Source organism: Heterocephalus glaber, unplaced genomic scaffold, assembly GCF_053883595.1.
Source record: "Heterocephalus glaber isolate CG9 unplaced genomic scaffold, H.glaber_assembly_v1.0 deba00001472, whole genome shotgun sequence".
In the NCBI taxonomy this organism is placed as follows: Eukaryota; Metazoa; Chordata; class Mammalia; order Rodentia; family Bathyergidae; genus Heterocephalus; species Heterocephalus glaber.
In genome coordinates, this window is record NW_028258315.1 from 26487314 (window position 1) to 26508491 (window position 21178).

General features: G+C 46.3%; 1 protein-coding gene across 1 annotated transcript in view; it reads left to right on the top strand.

Annotated features, from left to right (window-relative positions):
- Positions 1–17896, top strand: part of Cog2 (component of oligomeric golgi complex 2) — a 45263-nt gene extending 27367 nt beyond the window's left edge. Inside the window, exons 10-18 of the mRNA XM_004854677.3 lie at positions 2891–3030; positions 6498–6559; positions 7738–7889; positions 10648–10845; positions 11861–11933; positions 12223–12365; positions 14497–14636; positions 15771–15951; positions 17301–17896. Coding sequence (XP_004854734.1) covers positions 2891–3030; positions 6498–6559; positions 7738–7889; positions 10648–10845; positions 11861–11933; positions 12223–12365; positions 14497–14636; positions 15771–15951; positions 17301–17402 — 1191 coding nt within the window. The 3' untranslated portion in view covers positions 17403–17896. The remainder of the gene's footprint in view (positions 1–2890; positions 3031–6497; positions 6560–7737; positions 7890–10647; positions 10846–11860; positions 11934–12222; positions 12366–14496; positions 14637–15770; positions 15952–17300) is intronic.
- The last annotated feature ends 3282 nt before the right edge of the window (positions 17897–21178 follow it).

Below are 21178 nucleotides of genomic sequence, written 5' to 3' on the forward strand. Positions count from 1 at the left end.
TTGAATTTTTTATTTTGTGACATGGTCTCGCTAAATTGCTAAACTGCCGAGACTGCACTTTCAATCCCCCTGCTTTAAGCCTCCCAGAGTGCTGGGATTACAGGCATGTTGTGATTTAAAAGCTTGCATAGTTGAGATTTCAAAAGCACATTCAGTGCTCTTCTCCCTCTGTGTGGCCTCTCAGCTGTGCCCAGGGTGTCTGAGCGTGGGGCAGATGCCTGAACCCCATTCCCACCTCCTTGCTATGTGGCTCAGCCTTCCGACCTCTGTCTTCCTTCTTCCTGCAGTTTGAGTTGTGGTTTTTTTAATCTATTAAGGCAATCTTTGCCTTTTGATTAGGTGGTTTATTAAATCTAAGTAATTGTAATTACTGGTATATTGGGCTTATTTTGTAGTCTGCTCCTGTTGTCTTCATTATTTTCCTTCCTTCTTTCTCCGTTCCTTTGCACCTTCTTTGCATTTTAGATTTTTCTCCTTTATTCCATGTTTTTCCTTCTACTAACCTGGATATTAGGCTCTTTTTTATTTCTGTGTATCTTAAGTGGAAAGTTGACAGAATGTCACTTCTCCGCTTAACAGAAGCCAAGTTACCGGGTGTTCTTTAGCCTCCTGAACAGGACAGGGAACTTGAGACACTTCAGTGCTCACTGTGGCTTTCCACAGTGTGCAGCTGGTCCAGGTTGGATCTTATGTGTTACTCCTTCTTGTCTGTTGTGCTCTGAGTTTCCCCAGGGTTTTGTCTTTTGTGTTGCTTACTGTTTGTTCCTGCTTGGATGTCTTCTTGTATCATTTTATTCCTAAGGCCCTCTTTTAGAAGGCTTTTAAGGCTTAATGATAATAAGCTTCATGTTTTTATATTAAGCTCTTGGTTCTGAAAATAACTTTGATTCTTTTCTGTTTGAAAAGCCTTGTATCTGAAAAAAGCCTTATAAAGCCTTATATCTGGACCTTTGTTATGAAATCAACTGTTAATCTGTTGTTCCTCCATTGTTAGTGCCTTTTTTCTCTGTCTGCTTTTAAGATTTTCTCTGTGACTTTGGTGTGCTAAGTTCCACTGTCTGTGTCTTGTGTGAACTTCTTATTTATACTTGAAATTTGTTGGGTTTCCTGAATTGAGCTTTTTTTGTCCATGAGCTATCTTTCATCTGTTTTAGAGCATTTTTGTCCATGAAATATCTGTTCAGTTGTGCTTCTCTCTCACTCCTGTAACACCTGCTCCTGGGACCTGTCTACCAGCACACTGATGCCTCCTTCAGTTGTGTTTGACCTCTTTCACTTGTACATCCAGTTTCCATTCATCATAGTTGTCAATTCTAGTTCTGTTTGCTTCTTTCGCTAGTCACCCTGCTTAATTTGCTTATTAATTTTAAATGTATAAAGAGACACAAGGTAAACATGCAGAGTCTGGAGCTGAGTAGACTTCAGAACAGTTTAGACAACAGCTTGGAGCTTTCTTTTCGTAAAAATATCCCTTACCTGTTCTCTGATTGTCCCATGTTACAGTGTATCAAATAATAGGATGACTTGTGTTGTTTTTGATAAATGGTGTAACAACTTTATGTGAATTTAGAAGTAGGACTTTTAAAATTGGATACCATGAGCTAGTTTAAAGCCGGGCTGCTGAGGCTGCTTCATGGTTTGCTGTGCTCTATAGAGGGTCACATTGACTCTGTTCACTCAGCAGATGTTTCCAATCAGGAGCCTTTCTGCTAGAACTGTGACTTCAGGATTCTCAGCCAGTATTTAGTTTTTGTGGATATGCTTTCCACAGGTCTCCATCACTTTTTTTCAGGACGAACTTTCAGCTTTAAGCTTTAATCCAACCTGTTCCTGTGAAGAGGGAAGTAGCCTTATATTCCTTTAGCATCCACATATCCAGAGATGGAGGATCATACCAAAAGTGGGGAGTAGAGCCTGTCTACACCTCAGTTCCACACACATATGCCACCCTTGGGGGTATGAGGAATGTTGCCCAAGTGTAGTTGCCACAATTTAAAAACCTATGGTTTTGATTGTGCTGAAATTCTAAGCACAGACCTCAGCATATTCAGGGTTGTGATTTGGTGACCTGGGATTGAGCCCTTCCACCCCATCTGAGAAGTATCTAAAAAGCCTAGCAGTGATTTCAATAGAGCCTGGGGTTGGGGGAATAGAGAACAACCCACATGAGGACTGTGCGGCCAGCTGCAGGCGGCTGGTGGTCTGCTGCTTCCGCTGCTTGCTTTATCTTTAGGGCAGCTTCTGTCTGACCCTCACAAGGTAGTGGTTTTACCTGAAAGGGGAGTTTCTTGGTTTTTGATGGTATTAGTCCCCCTGACAGTTTTCATGCGAACTCATCTATAAAATGGGTGTGATATTCTCTTTCTTTGTTTCCTTTAAAAAGTTTTCTTAGCCAGGCATGGTGGCACATGCCTGTAATCTTAGCACTCAGAAGGCAGAAGCAGGAGAATCGCCATGAATTTGAGGCCAGCCTGGGGTACATAGTGAGTTCAAGACCAGCCTGAACTACATACCTGTCTCAAAAAAAATCTTTTCTTCCCTTTCTGGAGAGGCAGTGAATTATGCCACTTAATCTACTGTCTGTTCTGATTCTGGTGAATGGAGTTGGGGTGCCCTGGAATATGGGCACTGTCATTTAACTAGCAGTGGACTTAGAATAGTTCATCTGGGTTTCAGACAGGCTTTGCCATGTAAGATCATAAGCCTGTCACTGACTGGTCTGGGTATAACCTCATCCCTAAGTGGGTGCATTAGATGGAAGCGCCTCCAAGGTCTCTGTTGGCTCTAGAACTGTGATTCTGCATGTCGGCTTATCTTGATTATGGTTTCCACTCTGTGCTTCTGGTCAGCTTACTGATGATGAAAATTCTACTGTTTGTTCTTATTTTAGAAATACACCATAAGTATGGATTTTGTAAGAAGATTTGAACGACAGTGTGGGTCCCAGGCCAGTGTGAAAAGATTAAGAGCACATCCTGCTTATCATAGCTTCAATAATAAGTGGAACTTGCCTGTTTATTTTCAAATAAGGTCAGTCCTTTTCTCACTACCCCTTGCCTCCTGAACAGTCTGAATGCTGGTACAGAAGTTTGGCTTCTCCTCTGGGGTCATCACATTCTTTAGGAGGCAGAATCAATACAAGAACTATCATGAGTGCTGAGCTGATGAAGTGATGTCTTGCTCTGTTCATGGGAAAGAGCTCTGGACTTGGGATGAGCCAGACTCCAGGCCTGGCTTCGCTCCCACTCAGCATATCTTCATTTGTGGCAAAGATCAGAGAATATAGGAGTTTGATAGCAGCTCACTCTTTCCTTCTCCCCTCCTCACCTCTGCCTCAGACAGTTACACAGCAGTTGTGGTCTCTGAGCTGCAGTGTTTGCCCTCTCAGGGAGCAGGAGAGCTTGGCTGTGGTGTCCCACCTGTCAACTTGTCAGGAGCCTGGTGACTGTTGTGACACTTGTTCTCTGGTCTGGAAAACAGTGATGTCTTCCTCCCAGCCTTCAGCCTTGTGATCCCAAGCTCAATTGCCTGAACCTACCAGTTCCTGGGTACCTCCAGAGCCCTACATTCCCCTCCTGGCCCTGTTGCCATTCTAGCTGTTAAGCAGGCCTAAAACAGTGCTGACACTCAGCCAGTGCGCAGGGAAACCTTTTACATTCAACAGATTTGCCTTAAGTACTCAAAGGGATTGGTTAGCTTTTCTCCTATCTAAGTACTAACCAGGCCCGACCCTGCTTAGCTTCTGAGATTAGACAAGATCCGGCGTGTTCAGGGTGGTATGCCCATGGACTGGCTAGCTTTTCTTTGTAAACTGCTTTATTGAAAATCTATGAAAAACTTTAATGTTTGAGCTATGAAGTGTGTTTTATGAAGTGAGTATTCAGTACATTTGTTTTTCTATGTAAAAAATTCAAAAGTAGGACTTTGTAGAACTTTTCTATTGTTTTTTGGGGATGTTGGATTGTTTACTCTGAGGATGACTGAAGATCTGCAAACACGGCTAGGGGTCAGAGTGGCTCTGTCACATTACTTCAGGGTCATTTAAAGTGGAGCTAGGACAAGGCGCTGACTTTATGACATTTTCATGAGATAGAGTAACGTTGCACCCTCAGGACCAGTGTGCCCTCCTGGATCTGATGTGCCTACACTGTGGCCCGCCTTAGGAAGAAGGCAGCCTCCAGACACCACTCTTCTGCTGTTCTCTGTCCCAGAGATCCCTTCTGTGTGTGCACAGGAGTGGTCTCATGGACATGCTGGAAATTTTGAAGGACTCAACTTTCTCAGAGAAAGGAAGGAAATGCACATGTGACCAAGACAGCCTCAAACTGTGGCCATCCAGTGGCAACCTGGAAATTGCAGATAAAAAAGCACTGAGAGCTAAGGGTTAGTTTGTTGTGTTTCTAGAATGTTCTGTAAAACATCCATGTGTCTGTGCGGTGCATGTGACACCCAGCATGTGCTGAACACAACAGGGCTCTTGTCCATTGAGGTACAGGCAGTTCCCATCCCCATCCCCATCCCCAAATCCTCACCTGGCCCCGGACACTTGCCTTGCTGTCTCTGGAGCCTCGGAGTAGAGGGAAAGGTAACACCCATCGTTGTTGTTGCGACCATTGTTGTTATTTTATATATTTATACAGGCTATTTTCTGTAGCCCTGTGATATTCATGGAGGAATATGCAGAGCAGGAATTTAGACATGTTTGTATCTGGGGTTTCCACTCTTACTTAGATCCTTTTGAGAGTAGAGTGACTTTGGTGTGCGTCAAGAAACCACAGCACAGCTCTTCACACTTCCCCAAGTGTCATCTCTCATTTTGCCACTTGCCAAGGAGTGTGATCTTTCCTGTGCGAGGGGCTCCTGGCCAGGAGGCACCGCTGTGTCGCACGACTATGCCATTCTGTGTCCCTGCATCCTCACACGTGCCCACAGATAGGCAAGCCACTGGATAAGGTGCACCAAGCCCTGGTGCCTTTGTTTCTTACGTTTTTTTATTTGAGAATTACCGTAAATGTTCACATAACTTGGTGTCCCATGTCTTTGCCTGATGCTGAATTATCTACCTGCTTCCCTGCTATTTCTTCACATCACACTGTCAGCTTTGGTGCTGTGCTCTAGTCTACAGACTCTGCCACACTTTCATAACTACACCTCACTTTGGGCCACGTGGGTTTCCCCCAGTCCTTCGGAGTTACAGATGGTATCAGGCTAGCCGCAGGCCTCTGATGGACTCACTTGCTGTGTTTTGTGCTGATTTTGGAAAAGGTGCCTGTGGGGCTGGAGGTCAAGCTCTGATGGTTGGTGTGAGCTCCCTACAGAGCGACCCCTCTCTTCTGGTCCTAGGGCTCAGGCTCACCACCTCCCTTGCTCTTCCTGGCTTTCTGCTCTCACTTTTTTTCCTCCCATCATGTGTTGCTCCTGTGCTCTGGCCTGCAACTTGCAAAGACTAGCCTTCAGAGGGCCTCACTAGCAGCAAGCAGGTCCCCTTCCTTGCCCAGAGTAGATGGGTCAGCTGCAGAAACCAGCAGCTCCAGCTCAGCATAGACCTCACATCCTCAGCTCTTAGATGGTTGTCTGAAGTGGTTGCTCCTTCGATCTTCCGTTTGCACACTGCTTTTTTTAAAGCCCATGCACCATCAAAATCCCCTTAGATAAAGTGATCTTAAACATGAGTCAGAATTTACCATTAGCAAGGGAGGTAACCAGTGACAAAAGAGTGCTGATACAAGTATACAAAGATGGAAGAATCACATAAGTGGGAAACAGGATGCCTGTGGAAGTGGCCAGTTGTAAAATAAACAGCTGCATTCTATATAGTCTTACCTAGTCAAACATAAGATCTCTTTTACTCATGAAAATACTCCCAACTCTGTTAGAGATAGAAGTCTTTGATGGACCAGCTGTCCTCAGGGGAAGCAAACCTGTGCAGGAAGCAGTGTGGCTGCTGAGCAGTAGTGGCCAGCAGGGCAGGGATGTGGGCACACAGAGAGGGCCAGTAGATCCCAAGGCACTGAGCAGGGAGTTCCAGGTTTAACTGGCTGCCTCAGGGATTTTTGTCAGGCTTCAAACAGCTTTCCCAGTTCGTCGTTTGAGACATTTCCTTCCCTATGTAGTACTAATCTAAGTAGATTGGAGACACTAGTTGTGTGGCCTTGGGGTAATTTGATGTTTACAGCCAGCAGGAACTTACTCCAAGGGACCTTTAGACAGACACTTAACATGGCAGTGTGTTCATTTAAAAAACATGGAGTTACAGTTCAGACCATCTGCAATAGCAGAAAACCCCTACCCAACAATGGGTTAATCAAGATAGTTTATTTCTCAGAAAAGACAAAAGAAAACCAGCTTGAGAGAATAAGCGTCCTGAAGCTGCTTGGGCATCCCTGGGAGTGAGGGCTGTCTGTGGGTAGGGGAGCCCTGTTACTGGGGAGAAGGGAGGGAGGATGAGGAGGAACATCTGGCAGAACCCTCAGCACTGACTTGTGTTCTCTTCTCAGGTTTAGAGAAGTGGCGGGATCCTTGGAAGCTGCACTTGCAGACGGGCTGGAAGACGCACCAGGTAACCTCCTTAGTGAGAGTGGAAACAGCAGGCATCCTTGAGGTTAGCTAGGCTCACCAGCCAGCTAGACCTTGTTTCCGAGAATGCTCACCGTTCCCCATCGTAAAGTAAGCTGGACCTGAAGGGCACTTAGTTTAACTTTTTTTGTTTTTGTTTTGTTTTGTTTGTGGTGCTGGGGAATCAACCCCAGGGCCTCACATGTGCTAGGCAATCACTCCGTCACTGAGCTGTACCCCAGCCCAACTTCTGTTATTTCTATAAGGCTGTAAGAAACCAAGTGTTTTGACTCATTAAGCTTTTTGCTTTATAAAGATGATTAAAAGGATGCTTTATGGAATAGGAAGGAAGCAGACCATTTCTGTCCTTAATGTAATATGCAATGTTTTTAGCCCTGTTGTGCTCACATAATCTCTTCTCTGCAACAGATGGCTCGCTGCAGCTTGCTTCCCTCCCACTTGTGGAGTCGGAGCACATGCCTGATCCTCTGTCCACTGACCTTGGTCTCTGGCCTCTTGTCCTGGGGCACTGGGCAGGTGGGGGTTGCAAGTGTGCAGATTCAAAGAACATGTGTCCATACCGGGCATCTTCAGTGGTTTTGTATTATGTTACAGCCATTCTCATGACCACTGATGTGCAGCGGGGCTGCTTCTACGGCCACGTAGGTATTGGGTTCCCCAACTGAAGTGCCTGCTCTTCTCATGCCGCTAAGTCCACTGTCTGACCACCCTTCTCAGCTTTGGAGGCAGGTTCCGTCTGTCATTACCAAAGGTGGTCATGTGTAGTTTCGTTTCTTATACAGCAGCTATGGTGAGGTGTAGAGGAAGAGAAAAATGACAGGACAATTCAAAACTAAAATTTAAGCCCTTGAAAATGACTGCCACTTGAGCCTGTGTTTGTTGATTTGGTGTAGAGTATCCATTAAAAGACATTTCTGGATGCTGGGTATGTTTGGCATTTTCCCACATGCCTAGGAGGTAGTATCAGGTAAATTATCGAATATGTTGCATTATAAATGTAGGAAATGGCCATGTGGTCCTCCATGGCCTCCAGTAGCAGCTGTGCTGACCACGCTGTCCTTCCAAATGCCTGCTTTTACTTTTGTGTTGTACACTGGAATTCTGCAGGAGATTATAGCCCATAAGGGATTGAAACTCCCTAAGTCCGTGGTTTTTCTCTAGCTGGAAGTCCGTATTGCCTTTTGGCTTCTCACAGAACATGGAGCAACCTGAGGAAGTGCTGGTCTGATGAGATGTTCTTGCCATTGCTGGCACATCGTCTGTGGAGACTCACACTGCAGATTTTGGCACGATTCTCTGTGTTTGTCAATGAGGTAAGCATTGGCCCTCAGCTCCTCACTAACCAGAAAGGATAAGAATTAAAAATACATTTAGCTAGATACTCAAACGAAGTTTTTTAAATGCCTATAGTCACCAGAGGCTAATTCCAAAGACAGCAGCAAGTGGTGCCCAGCTGTGTTTCAGTCCTACCCTGGCAGTTATCTGTCCCTGACAAGTCCATTTTCCCTCCTCAAAACCAGAATCTTTAAGGTCCCTTTAATTAAAACAGATACTCATTTTAATGAAAATAATTAGCCCCCCCAAAAGAAAATAATTCTCAAAGTATATGTATTAAACACTTATTATTTGGAAGTTTTTCAAACTTCCAAATGGAAATAAAATGGTAATTAACCATTACTTTTAGGATGTTATTTTCCCTTTTCACATTTCTGTTTGACATATTCCTTCCAGCGTGTGGCTTGTGCCACTGGTGGTACTTTAGTGGCCTTTTTACTAACAAAATTAAAAAAAAACACATGAAGACACAGTCATGCATGTACCACCAGTGGTTCAAGTTGCCTGGTAGGCAGCAAGACATGAATTTCAGCCCCATCATGCACATACTAATTGACACACATGGACAGCCCAAGGCTCCTGGACCACAGGAGCGTTGCTGCTGCTGCTCAGTGGAGAGCACCAGCTTTGCCAGGTCACTGCAGAGCTGCCGTCTCCAAGGGCAGTCTCACTGACAGACACTCTTGAAAAGTAGTCATCATGGTGCAGAGAATGTGAAAAGAAGTAGGCTTTAAAATGATGAAGGATGAGCACTGTGAGAAATACCCCCAGTGAAGAGAGTGCTGCCTCTGTCAAGGGCAGAGCAGTCTTAACCACGCTTCTACCCATCCGATGGGCAGAGTGCTGGCTTTGGAGCCAGGCAAGGTTGGACCTTGGCCACTTTGGATTCTGTGGGCTTGGGCACAATACAGTGGACCCCCAGAATTCACGGGTGTTAGATAATGTCCCTAGAGCATCCATGAATTATGAAAAACTAAAATTTCAGATAATGGTCAGAAAAATGTCTAAATGCCTATTTTTATAGTTTAAACCCTCAGTGTCCTCCACAGTTATAATTTAATTTAGTAAAATACCATATTAATAAATAAAGCCTTAAAAGGTACAGGGCTTTTTGGTGGTATCTTAGGGCTTTAAGAAAAACAAAACTGAGAGTACTCAAGATAACTACATATGGTACAGCAGCCTGTTTTGATGCAGGAATGCTGGTGCATCTGCTGGAAGTGGGTTACAGGGCAGCAGCCAGTCAGCAGCAGGGAGAACTAAATAAAGCTCTCAGATTGGGAATTTACAAACCTCCCACCTGAAAAAACAAATGGGGAGGTGTAGGGAGCAGGGGAAGGGGACGTTACCAGAACCTCTGCAGTGAGTCCTAGTCTTCTATGAGCCACGGCAGCACACGGCGAATTACAGGAAAGGTAGACAAATGAGACTGAGAAGAAGCTGAGCTTTGGCTCTGATCAGTGCTGCTCTGGGCGGCAAAGACAAAAGCCCCCTCGCTTGCAGCACCTTTTATTCAGTACATGGGGAAACAGATGTAACAAGTGAAATGCAGAGTTCAGTACTTCACATTGGGATAAACAAGGTGTAACAAAAGACTGGGGGGCAGTGGAAATCTAAGAACAATGAGGAACTATGTAGATGAAGATTTGGTTCCTCCCTGGAGTCTCCCACAGGTGTGGTCTTGTCCTGGAGATTGCAGCATGGGGGGCGGGGGGGTTCACTGAGGTCTCAGTTGTGACCAGAGGCCAAAATGCAATTATGTCTGGAATGTCCTAGCTGGGCTGTAGGCAGGAGAACTAGGCCTACTCAAATGATTTTTCCCTAGAATTATGTAGCATTGCTCCCAACAGGGAGGGGTATTTGCATTTGCCACAAAATTACAGGGATTTACAAGAACAATTATTAGTTAGATTCTAAGGAAAAATCCGCAAATGACGGAGGCCACAAATTGAACCGATACTTCGTGAGGGTATACTGTAATCTCTGTGACTCTAGGATTGTGCATCTGTAAAATGGGAAAATGGCCTTTGTTGTGAGAATTTACTTGTAAATTGAAGTACCCAGCAGATACTGAAGCATTCAGAGCTCAATGGAAGTTAGTTCCATCTTCCCTCTGTTCAGGAGAGTTCTTAATAGGCTGTCTTACAGTCCTAGGGACAGCAGCTCCAGTGAGTCCTGCACCCACCAGGCCTCGTAGTCTTGCTAGCTGGTCCTTCCTCTTGGTTTCTCTCCAGTGATAACTCTGCCCTAAGTGTTCATTATCCCATCTTTATCTTGATGCAAATGTACTTTGGTTTTTTCACTTTAACAATATGTCATGCAGAGAACACTCTGTTATTTGTATTAGTTGAAGCATAACGAAGGTTACATTTTGATTTTTTACTCTGATTAGTTACAACTAAATTTGTTTAATAAATTTGATACAGTATTTACCTACGACAGTAAATTAATTTTTTAAAAACCTGTGATGTTCCAGAGAACAGAGATTTCATTGTGGTTTGGGGGCTGTTTATTTTGTACTTGTTGCTTTTTATCCCTAGAAGTTAGACATGAGGGCAAGGAGAGTGGTGTGCATGAGGCCACACCCTCTGGAGAAGTAAAGGTGGTATCTTCCGTTAGCACATTTCCACTGTGGCTCTCCAGATGGCTGTCATCATGTGCTGGGTTGTTGAGATGTATATTCATTCATGTGTCTTGTTAGTGTGAAAGCATTTTGTCACCAGAATCCTTTTTCAGCTTTCTCACAGGCCCATTTCTAATGAAAGTGCTAAGGACATCAAAAAACCTTCAGTGGCTAGTGGCAAAGACACTCCCGCTGCCCAGGGAGGTGGTGAAGACCAGGGAAGTGGTCCTTCAGACGCAAGGCCGGTGGTGTCTGTTTCCAGCACTCAGCTGGTATACATGGTTGCAGACCTGGACAGGCTTCAGGAGCAGGTAAGCCTGCGTCCCAGAGAGTCCTCAGTGTGCAGGTCAGTGTTTCAGAGTCCTGTAGGCCAAAGGCAGATGCTATTTGGCTTCACAGGCCTTAGACTGGAGCCGTGGCTGCCCTGAGGAGACCATATTGGGCCTCCTGGCTGGTATTTGCTCTGCTCCTTCCCAGGTCCTCCTCTCATGCCGGACCCTGATATCACACCAACCTGTCATCCCTGCTTCCCCTCAGCAGTGCCTGCTCTACTTTTTTCGGTTTTTTCCCATTAGTTCCAACTCTGCTCAGGCATGCTTGGGGTGGGCTGGATTTTAGTTAGTTTGGTTCACTGACCCAAATGTTCTCTTAATACTTGAAAGTACAGTGTTGACATATTAAAACTTCAGTGAACCACTGACTTACAAACTCGATTGGTTGCCGAGGGCTGGTTGTAACTCAAGTTGGTTGTAAGTCAGTATAGCTGGGATCTGAATGTTTACCTGGGTACAAGCTATAGATAACAAAAGGCAGACGAAACTTCCATTAATCTAATTAACCCAAGTTGTTCGTATGTCAGGCCGGTCGTAACTTGAGGATGCACTGTTCTCCCTGTTTTCTCTGCATAGGGCCCAGATGTTTTTGCTTTTATCATTAAAAACTTTATAGGACAGATTTTAGTGTTTACATCCTGTCATATGGGACTGTGCTTTCTGCAAGTTCAATACTTTGTGTGCTGAGAAGGTGCATCTGTGTGTCTTGAACAGGAGTATGGTCTTTATCATGATCTTGTGTGATGTCATGGAGAACCACAGAATGGGTCTGTGCTCTTCTCCGGGTCTCTTAGTACCTGATGTTACCCATGATTCCTGTGTTGTTCACATCTCCTGTGGTGGGAGCCCTAAGCACTGCTTTCCCTAGGTGAATATCACTGAAAATCTTTATTTTAATTCCACCAGTCATTAATGATACTCTGAGTTTGTAGAATTGCCTCTTCCTTTGATTTATAAGTGATAACTGAATATATAAAGTGTTTCTGTATTACAGCTCCCTGAACTCCTGGAGACAGTCAGACCAAAACTTGAAATGATTGGCTTTAAGAACTTTTCCTCTATCTCAGGTACATATGAATCTGAAACTCAGAAAATCTTTGAATAAGAAACAATGTAAAATAAAATTTCAGAGACTACCAAAAAAAATTTCAGAGACTAGGATATATTTAACATTTTCTTCCCAAGTTGTAAATCCTTAGTTGTTTTTATATTCTGCTCTGTGGTTTTTAACTTCTTTTAAAAAGATCTTTTGTTTAATAATTTGATTTGATTTTTCTCAATACTATGGTAGTATTTAAAATAAAGTTTACATCTGCCTGGAACAAAGAGCTTAAACCCATCCTTCTGTCTCCACAGCGGCCCTGGAGGACTCGCAGAGCGCCTTGTCAGCCTGTGTGCCTGTGCTGAGCCACAAGATCACACAGGACTTGAGTGAGTCTTGCTTCAGTTACCTGAGAAGTGCCCTGGAGGTCCCCAGGCTTTACCGAAGAACCAATAAGGTCAGTGTGGCTCACGGGAAAGAATTCTGAGTGGGAAGTTTGTATTAGGAACACCTCAGGAGGAGGTGTGGTCGAGTAGGTAGGAGCAGGTCGCCATGGGGAGCCCAGCACAGATGGGAGAACAGAGCAAGTAAGGGAGGTAGGAACAGCACAGGTGGGAAGGAAAAAGAAGCTTGGAGTGTGGACTTTGTCTGTGTTCTTTAGGCCCTAATGGAAAGGCATTCTTCTTTTAAAGAAAACATTTTAATACTTTTTTATCTTTATATGCAAAGAATTTAAATCTATCTTGCTCCCTTCATATTATCATTGGAAGTATCTGCTTCTGACTTTTAATTGAATAAGACAGAAAGCTACATTTAAAAATATGTGAGGGCCTGGGGTGTAGCTCAGTGGTAAAGCACTTGCCTATCAACTAAGGCCCCGGCTTCAATCCCCAGCACTGCAAAAAACAGTTAAAGGCATTTTTAAAGATTTTTTTAAAAAGTGGTGCACACAGGTGGTCAAAGACAGATTTTTCTGTTTATTCTTGCACAACAGTGATTTAGGAAATTCTGTTTTACCAACTGAATATTCATTTTCATGCACTTGATCTCATTTTATTCTAGATTTCACATAATTCTTCTACTAATTTTTTTTCTCCGGTTGTAGATTTTCAACGTAAATTAATATCTTTTAGTTAGTTTCTACCAAAACTTATTCTCAAGAACTGTGAAAATGTTGTATGGCCAAGCTTTTGCTTACATACTCAGTGTGGGGATCCCGTCCCTTGGCCATGCTCTCCTTTCTGCCATGATGCTCAGCGTGGGGACCCCCACCTCTGTTGGCCTCACTCTCCCACCTGCTGGGATGCTTTGTGTGTAGTTAGGTGGCTCCCTGTCGCCGGACTGACATTAGTGCTGACATCCTGTGTGGCTCTTTCTCTTTTTGTGTTAGGATCTGAGAGGAGCAATAGAGTTACTTCTAGCAAAAGTATCTTCCTAATTTTCTCTTTCTGGTTTGACATGAAGGTTATGCCTGAGAGTAGGAAGGAGAGAGAAGCCTGTCTTATATTGCGAGATACATTCTTTTTCTTTTTTCTTTTTGGTACTGGGAATTGGGATCCAAGGGCTTTTTACTGAGCTGCATCCCCACCCCCTTTTTTATTTTTCATTTGAGACAGGGTCTCACGATTGTACTCAGATGGCTCAACTCCCACATATTTTCTGTATATTTATTGAGAATATGTACTGTAGGTCAGACTCTATGCTGAACTCTTGGCAGACTCTCACTGCTCCTCCTATGAAGTGGGTGCTGTATCTTTATTTACAGATGAAGAAACCAAAACTAAGAAAGATTAGGTCACTTGAAGGATCCTTACTTCTCAAATAGTGGCTTATTGATAAACCACAGTGGCACTCCCTGGTGGGAGGGTGTTAGAAATTCAGCCTTGCTGGGTGTGGTGGTGAATGTTTTCATTGGGAGGCTGAGGTAGGATTGTTGAGAGGTCAAAGCCAGCCTGGGCTACCCGGTGAGTTTGGGGCCAGCCTGGGCTACCCGGTGAGTTTGGGGCCAGCCTGAACTACGTAGCAAGACCCTGTCAAAAAGTAAACAAATTGCAGCCTCATAACTTTTCCTCACCCCTCAAGAATCAGAAGCTGAATTTATTTATTAATTTATTTATGGGGGGTTACCGGGGATCAAACTGAGGTCCTTGCGCTTGCGGGGCAGGTGTGGAACCACTGAGCTAAATCCCCAGCCCAGAACCTGAATTTAAAAGGATCACTGGGTGAATACTGTGGGCGGAAATTTGGGGAAGCAGTGCCCTAGAGGAATGCAGCTGGAAGTGGTGGACCACATCTGAATTAGCCTGGCTGTAGGCATTGTCCTGTTCTGCTCCTTCCCCTCGTCTTCCTCCGCCCGGAGGAGCGTCTTGGGAGAGATGGAGGTTGTACTGTGTCAGAACAGGGACAGTAATATCCTTCAGAGCCTGAGGTTTTGATATTCCCTCTCTATCTCTCTCCTTCCCTCCCTCCCTCCCTCTCTCCCTATCTCCCTATCTCCCTCCCTCCATCCATCCCTCCCTCTCTCTCCCTCTCCCTCTCCCTGTCTCTGTCTCTGTCTCTGTCTGTATCCCCTACCTATATTACTCCAGGAGGTCCCAACCACAGCCTCCTCTTATGTGGACAGTGCACTAAAGCCATTTTACCAGCTTCAGAGTGGTCACAGGAATAAGCTCAAGCCCGCAGTAATGCAGCAGTGGCTGGAAGGAGCTCTCTCTGAGAGCACTCACAAGTAAGTGACTTTTGAAGGGGCTGTCTGTGACTTGGGGAGGCTGAGGCATCACGGGGCTGTGTTTAGATTTGACAGAGCATCACAACACTGTCTGGCACTGGATGAGGCAGCATGTGGTCACTCAGTCCATCTCCTTCCTTCCCCTTCCCTTCCCTTCCCACTGCCCTCTCGCTCTGCAGGCCTCTTCTTCCACTTGGACCACAGCCAGGCTGGCCAGAGTCTCCCAGCCACCTTCACTGCCCTCCCCTCCCCCTGCCCTAGCCAGGCCCTTCCTCCTGGGCTCTGTCAGTCCAACATAGCTCTGGTCACACCATGTAATGAAAGGGCCTCCCCCAATGGCGTTTCCCAGATGAGACCTCTGGAATCAAGATGAGAAAATGTCCATTTTAAAGCATAATTGCACCTGACAGTTTTTGTAGCTCCCAAACCCTCGAGCATCTCTTCCTATCCAATCCATCCAGCCCCAGTGCTAGCATTGGCATTCAGTCACGCCAGGACATGTATTATTCAGGGCTGACAGTGAAGCTCAGTGGGAGAACACTTGTCCAGCATGTGTGAGGCTCTGGATTTCATCCCTGGCACTGCCCCCCAAAAAGTTATTCTACTTTGTTACTGATTTCATTTAATTATTAACTTGGCGGTAGTGTTTTATTATTTCTAGTAGTTATGAGTTGAATAGCTATTGGTAGCTTTGTTAGAACATAATAGTGATGCATTATACTGTTTTTGTGGGCAAACATGAACTCATTTATAGATTGAAGTTTATAAAGAATATTTGTAAAGTAATCAGCTTTATTTAAAATTCTGAGATACCTTTATGGTTTAAATGGCCGGTTTGGAGTGAATCTGTCACTCTGCAACATGCTGCAGATGTCCACTCAGTGTGAAAGATACTGGCCTGTCAGTTTCTCATAGTGCTCAGGATTAAAGCTTTAAGCAAAATTTGTGCATGTTTCTCACGTTCTGAGAGAATACTATGCTGTTATGAGCCTTTCTTACAATCTCAAGAAACACTATTTATTGTGGTGGCGTTTTACTAGAGATGAGGTTTTCTTAAAAATCTCTTTTGTTCACAAAGCCAGTGCTCTGGTGTTACAGATGTCTCTCACTGGTAACTGTGTCTTTGTACCCAAGGTACTGTGAGACTGTGTCAGATGTCCTGAACTCCGTGAAGAAGATGGAGGAGAGCCTGAAGAGACTGAAGCAAGCCAGGAGAGCCCCTGCCACCAGCACTGTGGGCTCCAGTGGTGGCATGAGCGACGATGACAAGATCCGACTGCAGCTGGCCTTGGATGTGGAGTACCTGGGAGAGCAGGTACCACCTTGGAGGAGCCGAGTCCAGGGTCTGGGGTAGTGTTGCCTGAGCTTATGAGAGAGGCCTAGATTACTGTGAAGGCCAAGATTCTGCATGAGGAACCAGGAGAAAGGGGAAGAAGGGTGCCGAGAGTTCCCCTCTCAGTGTCACTGGTGGGTCCTTGTGCATCTGCTAGAGTCATGGTGCACGTGCTCATGTTGCCCGCTGCTCTGAGCTCACAACAGGACCCTGTCCTGGTGCAGAGAAGCCTGGTGTGTAAATGGCCTCGAGGAGAGCTGAAGGACCCCCCTCTCCTGTGCTGTGAGGAATGAGGTCTGAGCACAGCTTCTTTAATTCCCCACCTGGGTTTTGTCAGTTTTCTGTAAAACACAGACTTTAGAATGAAGATAACACCATGTGGCTGATGTTGGTGTGTAGACCATCGGTAGGGGACGATGCAGATAGCATAGACAGAAGTGATGTCCTCAGTGTCACAGAACTTTTAGATGTCTGAAACTGCCACTTTCCACAGAGCAGTAGCTCCTCATGGAAGGCCTTTGCAGAGAAGTGAGATGGTGCAGTGTCCTGAGAAGCTCCTTGCTTTCTGGTCCTGAGCAGTGTCTTGCACACATCAGGGCCATCTGTGGAATTCTAAGTTCATTCCACTCAAGGTGAATTTAGAGGTGCATCCTGCAGAAGTTGCCTGCGAGGTTTCTTTATTTCACAAGAGAATTAAAATCTTTTTACAAGCAAGAAAGTTTACTATAGAACCATGAACAGCAAATAAGCCAGAAACAGGGGTGAAGGGAAGAGGGAGAAGAGGCTCCCACAGCTCCGGGTCCGAGCACAGGATGCTGAGTCATGCCGGCGCCTGCCTCCCCAGGCCTTGCGGCTGCTGTTTTCAAACAAAAGCAGGAACATTGTGTGCTGAGTCTTGGCTGCCAGAGTCAGCTCAGTAGCTGCTGTGCCAAGAGTGTTTCCAGTCCATCCTGTTCTCAGAGGTTGTTGGCCAGTTGAGAAAGTGGGAGCTCAAGCCAGTGCTTTTGTGAAGGTTCACCACTCACCACTTTTAAAATAGTTCACTTTTTAAAATTTCTTTTAGTGTGAAGTTTCTTTTCCAGCATTCCTTTAAAGTCCACAAAAGAGGCTTTTATCCCGGTCAGAGTGAGATAAATTAACAGACTGGCTTCTCAGCATGCAAAGTGTTTGACCCCCAAAACTCTAAAGGAAAAGTATCCTGCAGGTCTTTGGGAGCCCTGGCTTCTGGCTCAGTGGAGGATGGGGTGGGGAATTTTGTTCTTGTTTTTATAGGGGTCTTCATATGCAACTTAAATCCCACTCACACAGTTCACTCTCATGTCCTTACACAGATACAAAAGATGGGCCTGCAGACAAGCAGCATCAAAAGCTTCGAGGCCCTCACTGAGCTCATGGCTGCTGCCAGGGACCAGGCAGTGGCTGAGCAGCCCTGAGCGCCCTGGAAGCCAGGAGGAGGGAAAGTGGTTCTGTCCTCAGTGTCACTAACAGCACCTGCGCCCCTCTCAACACACTTGGGTCTTCCATCACCCAAAAAGAACAAAAGCCTTTTCCATTGTATGGAAGATAGTTTTTAAAGACCTTTGAAACTTTTTACTATAGTTTACAAACAGATTATTTTATTTTTATTGTAAATCTTAGTGTGAAAGAGCTGATTTCTAAAACAGGACTGAAGCATATATGCAGGTGTGGACAGGAAGCTGTCTTCCAGGCCAGGGGCGGGGGGCCACCTGGTGCTGCAGCCACACCAAGGAAACATCTCTGGCAGGATGACTGCTGCCCTGGGCTTCCCACATGCCGTGGTGCCCAGCCTCAGCATGGCACAGAAGAACAGCACTGCAGATCCTGCTTGCTCATTGCCTAACCTCTGTCACAAGCAGAGCTAGTAGGGAAGATTTATTTCCTAAATAAAACCAGTGTCTGCCACAAGCATGTGCCTTTCATTTGTGATTTTTGGCTTAGTGAGTTGCACCTGTCACTTGCACCCTGTACTAGGACAGTCCCTGCCAGGAAGGTGCCTCCCTCCACACGACCAGAAGGTCTTGTCCACATAGAACCTTGCTGTAGCATGTGGTAGCTCTGACCCAGGAAAGAATAACTAGGCATCTTCTGCAGGAGCCAGTGGGCCCCACCCCATGGGGCAGCTCACACTGATAGGGGAAGACTTCCTGATGAAGAGCTGGAGCACTGTGAGAGGAACCAAGGGAGGGGTCAGTTTACTCCCACACATAGGGCCTGGCCAGAGTGTCCTTCAGCCCAGCCTTCATCCATTGGCGATCTGGTGTGGCCCCGCCCCCTGCCCTACTTTGCCATTCTTGCCTGTTGGGAAGCAGGAGGAAGTTTATTAGACCCCCAACTCCAGCATCATTTCTATCGTACAAATATAGTGGGCCATAACCCAGGCAGGATAGTCCCAGTCCCACCCTGCCAGCGTCCTGCAGCCTTCCCTCCCTCCTTCCCCAGTGCCAGCATCCATACAGATGCCAGTGTTCCGGAATGGGGCCCAGATGCTGCCCCAACCCACCAAGCTGGGTCCGACACCACTGCTTTCTGAGCTCCCGTGAGAGTGACAGCCTCATTGTCATAGCATCTGCTTCTGACTGCAGAAACAGAATCTTAAGTTTGAGAATGCTTGTCTGTAGCTCTCCCCAGAACAGCTCTCCTTTCTTTGATTTGGTTTTATTAGCTTTGCTTTAAAGAATCAATAAGTCAATCTTAAAGTAGTACAGTACCTTCTGCTGTAAAAGAGTACTTGTTTTCAGCATTAACATACAGGTTCAAAATGGTCTCAGACACAAGTTCTTGCTGGTGTAACATGTGGATGGGGCAGCCAGGCAGTCACCTGGGGACCCCAGCTAACTGGATGTCTACCACCTCCATCCTGCGTCCAAGTTCACCCTGGGGCCACCTGTGTTTACTTCCTGCGTGGGCAGATTACTACCACGGAACCTATCCTTGCAGTTCTGAAAGCTGAAGAGTCGGCCTCCACTCCACATGGCCTTCTCCCTTTCTGATGCTTCAGGACACTTGGGAAGCCATACAGGGTTTGAGACTCATCCTATTCAACAAGGGTGATCTCACTAGCAGATCCCTGACCTGATTATACCACAGAGCCCATTTCCCAGTGCTGTCCTACACTAAGGTCCCAAGGATTGGACATGATGTATCTTGGAAGCCGCCATTCAGCCCACCCACTCTCCACTATAACACCAGGGAGGGAGAAGAGATGGAGCACCCCACAAAGTGGCTGTGTGGCCTAGCTTGGGTGACACATAGCATTCCTACCCTCCAGTGTCCACAGCTCCGTTGTAGGGTTTGAGAACAAGAAGTCCAGCTGTGAGTCCCGGAAAAAGGCAAGAATGGATTTGGAGTGCCTTCACGTACACTCAGGTCTCTCACCTGCTTTAAGGGTGTTATCTGAGGACAGGGGTGACCCCGGGATACAGAGTTGAGTGTACCATTGTGCCCCACTGAAGCCTGCCATAAAGCTCCAGTACCAGCCTGCTTGTGAAATGTCCCTGGCCAGTCCGGATCTCCTGCCAAAATCTCAGCCTCAAAGTAGTTGTCATTGCTGAGTAATCACCCTGTCAACTCCAGGAAGACTTAGAATTTAGTGAAGAAATGTCTTAGAGAAACAGCCCTAGCGGTAATACTTTTGTGTTAAGTTTTAACACAAACACAAACCTGCAAAGTTTTGGTGTTCCTGTGACCTGTCCTGATGTAGAAGGGTCCCAATTACAAGAGCACAGCATGCAACCAAAGAAACTATGGCAACACAGTGCTGTGGCAGCCTTCCCTGGAGTTGAGTCAACTGGCAGCTGTCTCCAAATAAAAACGTGCTGGGCACATGCTTGTAATCCCAGCACTCTGAGGTTGAAGCAGAAGGAACACAAGTTCAAGCCCAGTCTTGCTAAGCCTTAGCAACTTAGCAAGACCCTGTCTCAAAATAGAAATAGATCTGGGGATGTACCTTAGTGTGAAAGCCCTGGGTTCAGTCTCTCAAAACACACACACACACACACACACACACACACACACACGCCCCACATGTTTAGCTACCTAGCAACAGCAGCTGTCTGGAGTCATTAGGGTGATTATAAGAGTCATAGTTCTCATCCCAGGACCACACCCTGATAGTGACTCCAGGACCCACTAGGGCAGAGTGACTCTCCAGCTCACTGTTTGGCCCCAGTGCTAGCACTTGTGAAAGGAGTGTGCTGGGGAATTGGAAAAAGCGGCTTTGAGATCCGATGGTCATCCTACTCTTAGACTGTACCCATGGGGTTTTAGGAATCAAATTTGGAGATGTGTCATCCACTGAGAGCTTAAAGCAAGTGGAGCTGCACTGGCTGTGGCGACAGCCCCTTCCAGAAGCCTGTGCTTGGAGCACATTTTGTGCAGTTTTAACATGGTGCAACCCAAACGCCGATGTGTTCCTGGGCCTCCTGTCGAAATGCAGATTCTGGCTCTGTATGTCTCTGGGGCCTGAGACTGCATTTCTCCAAACACAGAGCTGCTGAGGTCCTAGGACCTCCCTGTGAGTAATCTCTGGGCTTCAACTCTCAAGAGACTGGGCACCTGCAGCCATCTGCATTGCCTGGGTAGCAGAATCCACCCCCACCCTGGCCCTTAGAGGGTAAGAATGAGGTAAGCTCTACAGACCTGGGGACAGTGGGTCATGGTGGAAGACAATAGGCCCTGCGGTGGTGGCGGGACCCCAGCCCACACAAACTGGGGCTCTGGTCACCTCCATTTCAGTCATGCATGTGGAGAAAGCAGCAAGATCCTTAGGCCACAGCCAGTGTCACAAGCCAAGCCAGCAGCAGCAGAACTGCATGCCCCACTACCAAGCTGCAGGCAGTTAGGAAGATGGAACACCCTGGCCAGCTCTGCCACTGAGGGAGGGACAGGCCTCAAGAGGAAGAGTGTGGCGCATCCTGGTGCTACTGGCGGCAGGAAGGAGAGTGCCAGGCTCCAAAGGCACACAGCAGAGAGCCTCTCCTCCAGCTTTACCCAGGCACAGTGCCACCTGTATCCCCAGTGGTGGCCGACTTATGCCCCCTGGTGCCAGCCCTGTGCATGCCTGGTCAACATCCCCATAAGAAGGACAAGAGCAGCAACACAAATCCACCACTGAAGTGCCAGAAACTGAACTGCTCCTGTGGGGTAGCCTTCCAGGGACTCCAAGGGTGGCCGGGGGTCCACAGATGCA